This window comes from Prunus persica, chromosome G1 (genome assembly GCF_000346465.2).
Source record: "Prunus persica cultivar Lovell chromosome G1, Prunus_persica_NCBIv2, whole genome shotgun sequence".
NCBI lineage: Eukaryota > Viridiplantae > Streptophyta > Magnoliopsida > Rosales > Rosaceae > Prunus > Prunus persica.
In genome coordinates, this window is record NC_034009.1 from 13647947 (window position 1) to 13660011 (window position 12065).

Consider the following 12065-nt stretch of genomic DNA (forward strand, 5'->3'; position numbering starts at 1 on the left):
ATTTTCAGAGAGATGTGAACAAAGAAACGTACAACAAACAAAGAAAACCTGGAAAAACCAATATTCAGAGGCTCAGACGAAGAATAATTTGAAGCTCGAGGACTGGCTCAACGGAGTGGTTTAGTTAGGGAGGGTCCATATTTCAAAATTTCCAAAATAGGCAACTTCAATAAATTTGAAAAAAAAAAAATCAGAGGGATATATAAACATTATTTGAGCCAAATCAAAAGTTGAATAAACCAAAGAAGAGAGAGAGAGAAAAAGAGTCTTTAATAATTGAAGTATTGAAGTATTTGGCTGTAGATATGGGCTGTTTTCTAGAAAAAATGGTGGGCTATTATTTAAACTTTTTTTGGATTTAGTTTACACAACTAAGCCTAATTTGTCTCTCTTCAAAGTCATAACTGGGCTAAAGCCCACTCTAGCCCAAACATGGATCTGTCCTTGCATGTGGTGGTTGCATATTGCCACATCAAATTTCATCTACTTGGATAAAATTTATGATTTTGAATTTGAGTGCGAGCAAAACCCAACTACTCCAGTGAAAAATAAGTCAAACTACGAGACCAAAACTGTAATTTGACTTTTTTTTCATTGTACAAATAAACTATGTCATCTCCAATCCACCAGAAAATCAGGAGTTCTATTCTCAAATTTGGAACTCCAATGGCTTTCGCATTGCCCCAATGCATTGGAATTAAGTGTAAATTCATATAGCTATACCAAATTTGATAACAGAACTGAGACTTGGTATTCTTTAAGTGGGACTTACCGAATTTCATCTCTTTCCCTCATATAGAACCTTCTCATTGGAGCCACTAAACATGATTTCGAATATAGTATTGGTACCCACCAAATAAAACCTCTATAGCTAGTGCTAAGTATATGTGGTCCATACTTCTTTTTTATCATTTGATTAAAAGAGAAAATTCATTAGATAAACTAAAACATTATAATAATTAAAGACATTAACAAGATATTTAAAATATCAATTTTAAGAGGGTAACAAACTAACGTGCTAAAAGTAAAACTAAAGCGGATAAAAGCTGCGTTAAAACTACTAACTCACATCACCATAATTAACCATAAGCCCAAACAAAGCCTACAAACCTAATAAAATCAAAATCCTAAAACAACTCAAGAGCCTAAACTAACCCTACCATGACCACCTAAAGAAGGGCCGTCGCAGCCACACCCACCACCTCATTCGTATAAGATCTAGGGAAAATATGATTTCCAAGCAACTTGTGCATAAGAGAGAATAAATAAACAAAAACAAGAACCCTATCAATGAACAATTGGGTGATTTATAACAACCTCTGTCAAAGATTTAGAGAACATGAACGGCATTAGAGAGTGGGTTTTGGAAAAAGGATTTGATTGAGAACATAGACTAAAAAGGGTTATAGGGAACTTCAATCTAAGCATGGCTCAAAAGACACTAGTGAACTTATTCACTAACCTAAAAGGAAAAGAAGAAAAGAGAAGAGGGGGAGGAGGGGCAGTGACTCTTCTTCCTCCTCCCCCTCTATGAAGTTTTCCTTTAAAACTCAAGGAGAGAACGATTAGGTTTTTTTTCTTCTTTCCCCCCTCTTTTTACCTAATAACTGTTGGCGTGCCAGTCTGGACTTTTTATGTGTAATATGTATTTTAATTTAAAACTGCAACTTATTAATTTTTCTGCACTCTCTGTCAAACCAAAGAAAGATTTTAAAAAGCCATGGCACCACTATCAAAACCCAAGGGATTTTTTTTCCTCAAGAGATGTAACAAAAAAAGAGGAGAGATTTTAAAAAAAGTCAAGCAAATATAAAGAAAATTCATTTCATCCGAACTGTTCTTGTATCACGAATAAAAATTGGATGCTGACAAATTAACCCCAGGGATTATTTGCAACTAATGGGAAACGAAAACAAATCAAATTGACCCTTAACTAACCATCAGTAATAAAAATAAACTGACTTCGAAAAGTTTAAATTGCAGATATGGCAAGAAAAACCAAAAGCTTTTTAGGTTTGATACATGGTACCTTGGAGCTCTGATCACCCTTCGGTTATATATCTTGAAGTGAAAGAAAGCTTGGAGTTAGGTTCCACGCATTCTTAACAAAGCTTGGAAACCCATCAAGCTCGACCTCTACATTGCCCGATGTTGCAAGATTATAAGAGACCAATTTATCCGAACGTAACATCAAGACTTTCCTCTCTTCTGTAAATCTCAATATTGGAGCACCAATAAAACTATTTGGGTCTCTAATTTCGAGCTCTTTTGTCCAAGACTCCCTCATCACCCACACACTCACATCACATATCCTGATAACAAAGAAAGCGAGACAGCCTTGCAAGTCTCCAAGACTATACTTAAATACCTCCTCATCCACCCACCAAGAACGCGGTAGTACTAAATCTTGGAAGCGCTCTCTTTCGACATCAAAGGCAGACACGAAAATGGTATTTCGAGGCCGAGCAATCCAGTAAAGAAAACCATTCAAATAAAAGTCAGTATGCCTTAGAGGAGTACAGGGCAGAGAGCCAATTTCTCTCCAAATCCCAGATCCCACAGTAAAAATATTTACATCCTGGTTTTCATCAATCCAAACTACTTTGTAGACTTCAGCAATGGGAGCAAACCCAAACCCCAAAATTGGCTTAAAACAAGGTTTGGTAGGTTGTGGAACAGTTAAGGACTCACCAGTGATGGGATTGGATAAGTAAAGTTGATGGCTGCCATCAAAACGTTCTATGTCGTAGAAGATGAAACCGTTGCACGAACCCCTAATGAATGTACTGCAATCTCGGCCTACTCTTGTGGAAAGCCTGAACACGGCGTCGTTTGCGCTCAAGTCTGTGTCGAGGTAGACCAGGAAGTGACCTGCGGGTTCGGGGATGGTGTAGCCAGACACCACAAGGCAAGGGCGTGTTCGTGAAAATAGGTGTTTGGTGAATTCAGGGTCTGAGAGGCAACTGCGCCAAGACTTGCACACGCGCTTGCAGTGGAAGAGCGTTTTTGTTGGAATTTTGCAGAAGATCTCCATTGTTATATGGTCTGGCAAATGCAGAATGTAGGGTTTCTGATGATGCTCTTCCTCTTCATCTTCTTGACTTGGAGGACCACCTCTGTCGGTTGGTGGGTGGCTGTGGCACACTTGAGTTTTCTTCATCGATGAAGCACTGTCGATTGTGTGATCATATATTTATATTGATATGAGTATGTAGGGTATACAGAACTGATCCTACGAACAAGGAGTTAACAACTTAGCAAAAAATACGCGTTTGAATTAAAATTGAAAGCCTCGTTCGTTCTCTTGACTTTTGTTGGGAGTAAAGTTTTCTCAAAAAGATAAAAATAATATTATAAATTATCTCTCAAAATAAAGTAATTTGGTGTCCAAGAAAAATAAAATGGGGGAAGTAGGGTTGCCTGCAAGCAAAGAAAGAAGTGCGTTGCAAGCAAAGAAAACCCTAGCCTCTTCTCACTTGTGTGCTTATAAAAAGGAGCGCAAAAAATAAAAAATAAAAAATGATGCTCTTGAGCATCAAAACAAATTCTGATCTGTTAACGGGTTGCCCGATGAATTCGTGCCATCTTAAACAGAAGCTGTTATAAGTTGTCTAAATTCAATCTAAGACATGTCGGAGACATTGCCAAAATTCTGCAAGCGGCTGCAAAAGAAGATAATAAAAATAAGCAAGTAGGTGGCATTTGTCCTTGTGAAAAATACAACTATTTGACTTTTATTTAGGGTTAGGGTTAAGAAATGGGTGAGTAATTTTATATTTTTGTTTATGCCAAATTAACAAATTGTTTTTTCTTCCTTGTGGTTTAGCCTTTTTATTTTTATTTTTTTAGTTTGGTATATGTCATTTCCATTTTGCCAATTTTAATCATATTGGTTAGTTGTCAATTTTAATTCAAAACTGCAACTTATCTTTCTGTATTATTCTGACAAACCAAAGAGAAATTTGAAGAAAAGTCAAGCAAATATAAAGAAAATAAAAGAAAATAAAAGAAAACTCATTTCATATCGAATCTGTCCTGTTCTTGTATCAGGAATAAAATTAGGGTATGTAGGGAAATGAAGCAGTCAAAATTGGATGCAGACAAATTAACCCAGGGATTATTTTCAAATTGCAACTAGTAGGAACCGAAAACAAATGAAAATGATGACCCTTAAATAACCATGAGTAAAAAAAATAAATGACTTTGAAAAGTTTAAATTGCAGATAGCAAGAAAAACCAAAAGCTTTTTAGGTTTGATACATGGTCCCTTTTGGAGCTCTCTTTGGTTATATATGTTGAAATGAAACCAAGCTTGGACATAGGTCCCATACGCCCGTTACTTTAGGCAACCATCAACCTCGACCTCCACCATGACCGATGTTGCAACTTGCAAGATCATAAGAGACCAATCCTATCCCAATGTAACGCCAAGACTTTCCTTGCTTATGTAAATCTCAGTATTCGAGTATGAATAATATTAAAACCGTCTTGGTCTCTAATTTCATGCTCTTTTGTCCAAGACTCCTTCTTCATCACCCAAACATTGATATCACCTCTCGAGCCAACAATGAAAGAGAGCCCGCCTTGCAAGACTTGAAGGCTAAAATTAATTATCTCCACGTGACAAGACGGTAGTGGTAACTCTTGGAAGCGCTCTCCTTCAATGTGGAAGGCAGACATAAAAAAAGAAGCATCTCTACGCCGCCGACCAATCCAGTAAAGGAATCCTTTCAGATAAAGGCCATGATGAGTTATAGGAATATATTGTTGAAGAATATAAGTCCCACATAAGAAGCTTGACTAAATAAAATACAAGATATAATGAACGGTTCCACTATTAATATCACCGAGGCCTTTTGTTATAAAACCTCACACCTATTGGGCTTTATAGGTGGTTAAGTTGGGGACAATATCGATGTTGCTAGTAGTGGGTCGCTGACTTGCCTCTCTGAAATTTAACATGGTATTAGAGAGGCTATCTTGGAATTGCTGACTCTAGTTTCAAGCCCTCGCCATCGCTATGGAGGCAAATGATTTTTTCAACCCTCATGGAAGTAGCACCACCGACTCATTCTCTCCTTCTCAACCAACCATGGCCGAGTTAAGTGCCTGTAGGGGCTTTTTCTTCTGGCAGCTACAAATGGGTTGGGCTGCCGTAATGAGTGAATTGATGGAATTATCCCCTGTGTCTGAGTTCAAAGATCAAGCCCTAAAAATGCTTCAAAAGGATAGTGAAGCTTTAGGAAACACCTTGGTTACTTTCACCAACAAAAATAATAACATCTTACAGATAGACTTTTTAGCAAATTGAATTATAATCCAAACAACGAACCAAATCAACATCAATGGAGAGCTCTCTCGCATTCAATAGAAAAATAAATAAATAAAAAATCGAGCTGCTTAGAAATCCCAATGTTAAGAATCTAAGATGTTGTAATTTTTTACCCAACTGAAATCCCAGTGTTGTATCATGTATGTAATATTGCTATATTTCCATTATCTGGTTTCTGTATTAACTATCAAGTATTCAAGTGTGGTGTGGTTCTCTTGTATCGTTTCTCTGTCTGTGGTTAAGGATTTTGTATCTGTTTCTTGGTTAAGCATGGTATTGTTGTTCGCCATGGCTGCTTTGTTTCTGCTTCGTTTCTGGTTAGTTGAGTTTGGGATTTGAAACCCAGAGAATCTGCAATGCCATTCCTGTTACTTCTATTTGAAATTTAATTCATATGTGGATTCTTAGTCTCTAGTAATGGTAGTTTCTTCTGCATGCTTGCTTGAATATTGAGAACATTGTACATTTCTGGTTTTCTGATTGTAGTATGTTAATTCTCTGTCCTTGTACGCATTATCTTTTTGACATCATATGAATTGAAATATGAGGCTTTATTCCATGTTAATTGCTCCGGATTAATGCTTCTCTCCTTTGTACATGGTCTACATGTTATTTATTTATTTATCTTGATACAAAGGAGAGAACATGTAGCACAAAGGCAAAGTAGAACACATCAATTTATGTATAGAGAACATTAATTAGTACTTTCTACTTCTTGGATAAAGGAAGAGGTGCCAAGGACGATGTAGCACAAGCAAGAGCCTTTTTCATGCCAGTAATTGTGGGCTTGACATTAGAACACAGAGAGGTAAGAGGGCCTTGGTCTCCACTGTAGGTGAGATCAATGTTAGTCAACTTCACATTCTCACATGGTAGGCCCCTACTACATACAAGCTTGACTGCAAGTGGAGTGAAAGATGAGCCCTTAATGTTCTTGAAGCTGACATTGTTGATCTTAACTTTTGACGGAGGCTTTTGGTCACACCGAGTATATGGGCAATATAATTGGTCTATGAGGATAGGGTTACTGACATTAACCATGATAATATTCTCATAGTGTATATCTGAGGCAGTACTGCTAGAAGGAGAATCTGGCCATGTTTTGATTCTCACACCATTCTGCGTATTAGTCAGGGTGCAATTCTTAACTATGATCCCGGTCACAGCCTTTTCTTCCTTATATCTTCCAAGGCTTCCAATGCTTATGCCATGGCCTGGCCCACAAGTAACATCAGTCACTGTGATTTGGTGGGAGTCATCACCAATAGAAACACAATCATCCCCAGTTCTAATCTTTGCATGAGTAATGTTGACACCAGTTGAAGCCCCGATATGGATTCCATCTGTATTTATGCTCTCTTCAGGTGCTGTGATGGTAAGATGTTGAAATGTAGTGTACTTGCATCTAAAAACATGCATGTGGAAATTTTTGCTATTAAGTGAAGTTATGTCCTGAACTCTGGAATTGGTGATGAATTCGAACCTCAGATTAATGGGCATTGGTTTGCAATTTTTGTTTTTGTGGCAGTCATTTTGACCCCAAACAAGTGCTCCTTGGCCATCAAAAGTCCCACCACCTGATAAGGTGAGCTTATCAATGTACTGAAAACCAACCCAAGTATCCGGTCTTGTGAATTGGCCAGCGTTTGCTGGAGCCTGCAATGTGCCTCGAACTTGCATCTCAATAGGAGCCTTACAGGGGCCTCTGAAAGTTGCTTCCTTTAACTTGTATGTCCCACTCGGAACAACAACTTTACTTGCCGATGGCGATGCACATGCATCACTCCAAGCCTTGGCCAAGGCCTTTGTGACATCAGAGCCAGGCTTTGCACCGTATGTTGCACTTGTCACATCAAATACACTAGGATTAGCTTTAGCTGTAGATGCTAACAATAAGAACAAAAGCATTGCCAAGAATCTTAATTTCAGAGCCATTTTGATTTTCCTTCCACTTTGTTAATTTTCTTCTCTCTTTTTTCTTTGGAAGGATGATGCAACTCCATTTTGAGTTTAGGCCAATTTATAGTCCGATTGGGAAGGCTCAACACCATCAAACTATCCAACCAATCACTAACTATTTTCATACCAAGTTGCATTATAGTTCAGGCTTACATCCTATAATTAGCCTTAAGAATATTCATCACCAAATCTCTATCTAGAACGTGTGCTAAGCTGTTTGTAGTATTGCTATCCTCCTCATATACTTAAAATTTCTAGAAAAGGAGGACCAAAACCATGCATACATACCTGGATAGAGTTAACAAGATCAACAGGAAAAGACCATGCCTAAATAATTGGCCCATTTATATATATACTTTTTCTAATCATCCATCATCCAACCTAATTAGCCTGGGTATAGGTGAAAGAGAGTGGTAGTTATTCATATGAAGCATGTGTTATTTTGAACTTCAATTTTAAACTACTTTAGTTTTATGTTTTTTAGGCTTAACTAATTAATGATTCTCCCCCCCTACCCTCCCAATATTATATAAGTTTAGTCTCACTTTATCCCATTTTGCCTCACCTAACACCCATGAACTCTCTGTGTAAAAAATATCCATTAAAGATTAAGAGAAAATTCATGGTATGTGAGCAAATGTTCCGGCTTCCAATCACAAGGCGCCATGTGGATAAGAAGAATATCACCTAGGTCATTAATTGTTCCCATTTATTTGGCCAATTAATTAAGACCAAAAATAGAGATATTATCTTTATTTGAGAATATAAACACCAATTAAAGATAATATCACTAATTTTAGATATTGTCTTATTTTGGGGATATTATCATTAATTAGGGAATATTGTAATCTAATAGACTAATTAAGAGTAGTGTGAGGGTTTAGGGACCCACTAGTGTAGTGTTTTGGAGCAATTGCTCCCATGGAGTTGTCTCCTATGGTTGCCAAGGGCAAATCAAGGACCTCGAAGCCATTTCCAGGTCTATCATGGGCCTCTTTTGTAGACCCCGGTGTGGTTGGGTAAGCTTTTCAACTTCAACCGTGTTTTCTTTTCTTTCTTTTTCTTTTTCTTTTTTTTTTTAGATTCCTTTTCTTTTATAAAAATACCCAATTTCTTATGAATTATCTAATAGGGTAATTTTCATTTTAGTACCTTGACAGTGTGTTGGATGAAGTAGTTCTAATTTCCATAGAAACTGTAAATGATGGGAATTCCAATTACATCATTTAAAATTCCGTCAGTTGCACATTTCAGTGTTTGAATGTCATGTATGTGGAATGTAAGAAATTACAGAAATTACAATTTCACATGTTTAGATACTCATAAGAGAATTAGAATTTAATTAGAAGTAACAACATTTTTTTGTCTTCAACAATATGGTATTTTCTGCGTATAATTTGGCAAATCCTGAGTTGATTTTTCCAAACGTTGAATTTTCCCTTTTCCATGCTTTAAATCCCACCTTTTGTGAAAATCCCGAGTTATTTTACCTCATTCAAATACACTGTAGTACACAGAGTTTCACCCTTAATACATGATGTTTTTTGGTAGGGAATAAAAAAAAATGTGGCACCATGCTATTTGTAGTTAATATTAAATGTTATTATATTTTTATTTCTACATGAAAAATAGAAAGAGAAAACGTATAAAAGCTCCCACGAGCTTCCTGCTTCCTCCTCAATCTTGTCTTCCCCCTTCTGTATTTTCGTTTCACTTTATGCCACGCATATGGCATAAAATGAGGAATAAAAAAAGGCAAGATGTGAAGGAAGTTAACATTAATGAGGAATAAAAAAAGGCAAGATGTGAAGGAAGTTAACATTCTTGTAAATAAAATTTGTTTCTTTTTTTTATTTTTAGTAAGTAGATGAATTATTGACCAAAAAAGAGTAAGTAGATGAACAAACCAAAAAAAGACGAAGGGATAAACAGGAAACAAAACAAACTACATAACAGGGCTACAAGATACGCACACGGGTACTTGCACCACCTTCCGCATTCTCTGTTTGGCGTGTCAAAGTGTTGAGTGGGAAAAAATATGAAGAGAATTATACAATGCTTCCGCCACCCAGCAACCAACAGAAGCAGAACCCCAAAACAAGAAGACGACGATGAAGAGGAAGAGCATGATCAGAGACCCTACATTCTGCAATTGTCAGACCACATAATACTGGAGATTTTCTGCAAAATCCCAACAAAAACTCTCATCCAATGCAAGCGTGTGTGCAAGTCTTGGCGGCGTTGTCTCTCAGACCCTGAATTCACCAGAGAACTATTTTCACGAACACCCGCTTGCCTCTTGGTTACTGGCTTCCGCTGGCAGTGGGGCCACTTCTTGGTCGACCTCGACGGGACCTGGAACCCAAACGTCGTCGCCTTGAAGCTTTCCAGTGAAATAAGTCTCCGAACTAGAACTACCATGGTAGGCTCGTGCAATGGCTTCCTCTGTCACTACTCGAGACATCATCTTCACATATTCAATCCCGTTACTGGTGAGCTTTTACCTCTTCCAACACCTTCAGAGCTTGGTACACTTGGAGACTGTTATGGTTTTGGGTTCGGTCCCGTCAGTCGTGTTTATAAACTAGTTCGGATAGTGCCTAAACAAGTAATGGTTTTGACTGTTGGCTCTGGGATTTGGAGAAACATTGGGCACCCTGCCTACTCTTTTAGTGGCATAACTCCTTGTCATGGGATTTATCACAAAGGTTTTCTTCATTGGATTGGTCGCACTTGTGGGGACAGCTCTCGGCGTTTGGTATGTGCCTTTCACGTTGAAACAGAGCAGTTCCAAGAGTTACCACTACCGCCTCCTTTTTATGATCTGGATAAAACTTATTTTAAGCTCGGAGTATTAAATGGTTGGCTCTCTGTAATTCTTAACTTGAATGGCGATATCAGTGTTTGGGTGATGAAGGAATCTTGGACTAAAGAGCATGAGTTTAAAGACCCAGTTGGTTCTTTTGGCACTTCAATATTGAAATTTACTGAGGAAGGGCAAGTCTTGGGGTTAAATTATGATGATCATTCAATGCAGGCTTACACTCTCGCAAGAACTGGCCTTGTGAGGGTTGAGGTTGATGGACTACCTTTAACGATTTCGGAGGCATGGGACCTTGTTCTGAGCTTTGTTTCGCTTGAGGATAGATCACCATAGGGTTACAGCTTGAAGGTACCATATGTCTATCATCCTAAGCATTTTGTATTTCCTGCTCTGTGGAATTTGAACTTCTTTTGGTCGAAAGTGCAATAAAACTTCATCTTTTAATTTCCAAAAAAGAAGCTTGTAACAAACGTTAGTTTGGACCTTGTAATTTGAAATTATGGTGGAAATTGTTTAGGGAGATGAAAGTTCGTTGGGCTATTCCAAAGGGGTGTTTTGAGTTTCTGAGCACCAAGTTTGAGATTGTGGGAAGTTTTCTGGAACATTTGACGCTGGATTTGTTAGCAGCTGCCAAGTGAGACTAGATTTTCCGAATTTAGAGCTTTCTCTCTTACCTGTTTTTTGAGTGGTCTTTTATTGTATTTTCTCTTTTCCCTTCAGATTGTGGATTCCTTGTCCACTCTTTCTAATTAGCTCTTCTACTTTAACAAATTTCTGTTTCGCTTTGTAATATATTAGTGAAAGTTTTTTGGATTTAAAATATGTTAACAGTGACAGACAAGAATGCTTGAAATTTGTGTGCATTTCTTGCTTAATTTCTGCTAGGAAGGTAATACTTTGCACCCGTGATGAATTCTGACAATATTTGAGAGGGAATTGGTCGTGAGGTACGACATGAATTGCATTGTTTCCATTCCATCCTTCCTTGTATTAACCTTTTGGGGTATTTGTACTGGTACTTGTGTCTTATGGTTTTTGTGCCTATAATTTATGAGTACAATTATTGTTTTTCTCTAAAAATCAAAATCAAAATCAAATTGACACTTTGGTTCATTGAAATAGAAAACTTAGTGAACCCCGCAAAGTGTCCTTCATATTTTAAGAATCCCCAATAAACGGGGACATAAATATAATCTCAATAAAGTATAATTAATTAATTTTAGGGTAGCTACCTAGTACTAATTGAGTAATATAATTTATGCTCAAATAAAGTAAATTTAAAGGATACAAAGATAAAGTTCATGGGTGTTAGGTGATGTTAAATGAGGTAAAGTGAGACCGGAGTTATAAAATGGGAGGCAATAATCAATCATTGAAGCCTAAACAACAGCATAATACATGTTACATGTAAACAAAGGGGCAAGCTCAAAATATATACCCCAACATCATATCCTAAAGCATCTTCCTCAGAAATAGTTTGTCTTTTTACTTTTAGAATTATTACGAGATAAGTCCTTATAACTCTTATATCCTAAAAATAAACTCAAGACCGGCCCTGAGGCATGAACAAGGAGGGCGACGGCCATGGGCCTCCAACTAAAGGAGCCTGAAATTATATATATATATATATATATATGTATATGTATATGTATTATACAAAATATAATATTGGCCCATAGCTATATACTTATATATATTTAAAAATATAATTCATATTCAATACCTAAATATCACAAATTATTATGGCTGACATCTAAAAAAAAAGAAAGTAATTTTTCAATATAATATTGTAACCTGCCACACAAATAGCAAATCTCTCCTTCCGAAGTGGTCATGTGCGTTTGGTGGGTTAGTATGGTTATTTTACTTCTTTGTTTTTGCCATTTGCTCTACCCAAAGCATTTTGCCCATCACATCTCCAAGCCTCTGCAGCCCAAAACTTTTTTTATG

The 12065-nt window shown here is 37.1% G+C and overlaps 3 protein-coding genes across 3 annotated transcripts; 1 reads left to right on the top strand and 2 right to left on the bottom strand.

Moving 5' to 3' along the window:
• On the bottom strand, nt 2054-3292 carry LOC18787847 (F-box protein At3g07870). Its single transcript, XM_020554172.1, has one exon. It carries the CDS (start codon nt 3158-3160, stop codon nt 2054-2056), a length of 1107 nt encoding a protein of 368 aa, XP_020409761.1. The 5' UTR covers nt 3161-3292.
• On the bottom strand, nt 6041-7939 carry LOC109946434 (exopolygalacturonase-like). Its single transcript, XM_020554176.1, has 2 exons — nt 7724-7939; nt 6041-7681 (listed from the first exon to the last, which is right to left on the bottom strand). Exon 2 carries the CDS (start codon nt 7265-7267, stop codon nt 6041-6043), a length of 1227 nt encoding a protein of 408 aa, XP_020409765.1. The 5' UTR covers nt 7268-7681; nt 7724-7939.
• On the top strand, nt 9330-10448 carry LOC18787854 (F-box/kelch-repeat protein At3g06240). The gene has a single exon (XM_020554181.1). The coding sequence runs from the start codon at nt 9330-9332 to the stop codon at nt 10446-10448; it is 1119 nt and encodes a 372-aa protein (XP_020409770.1).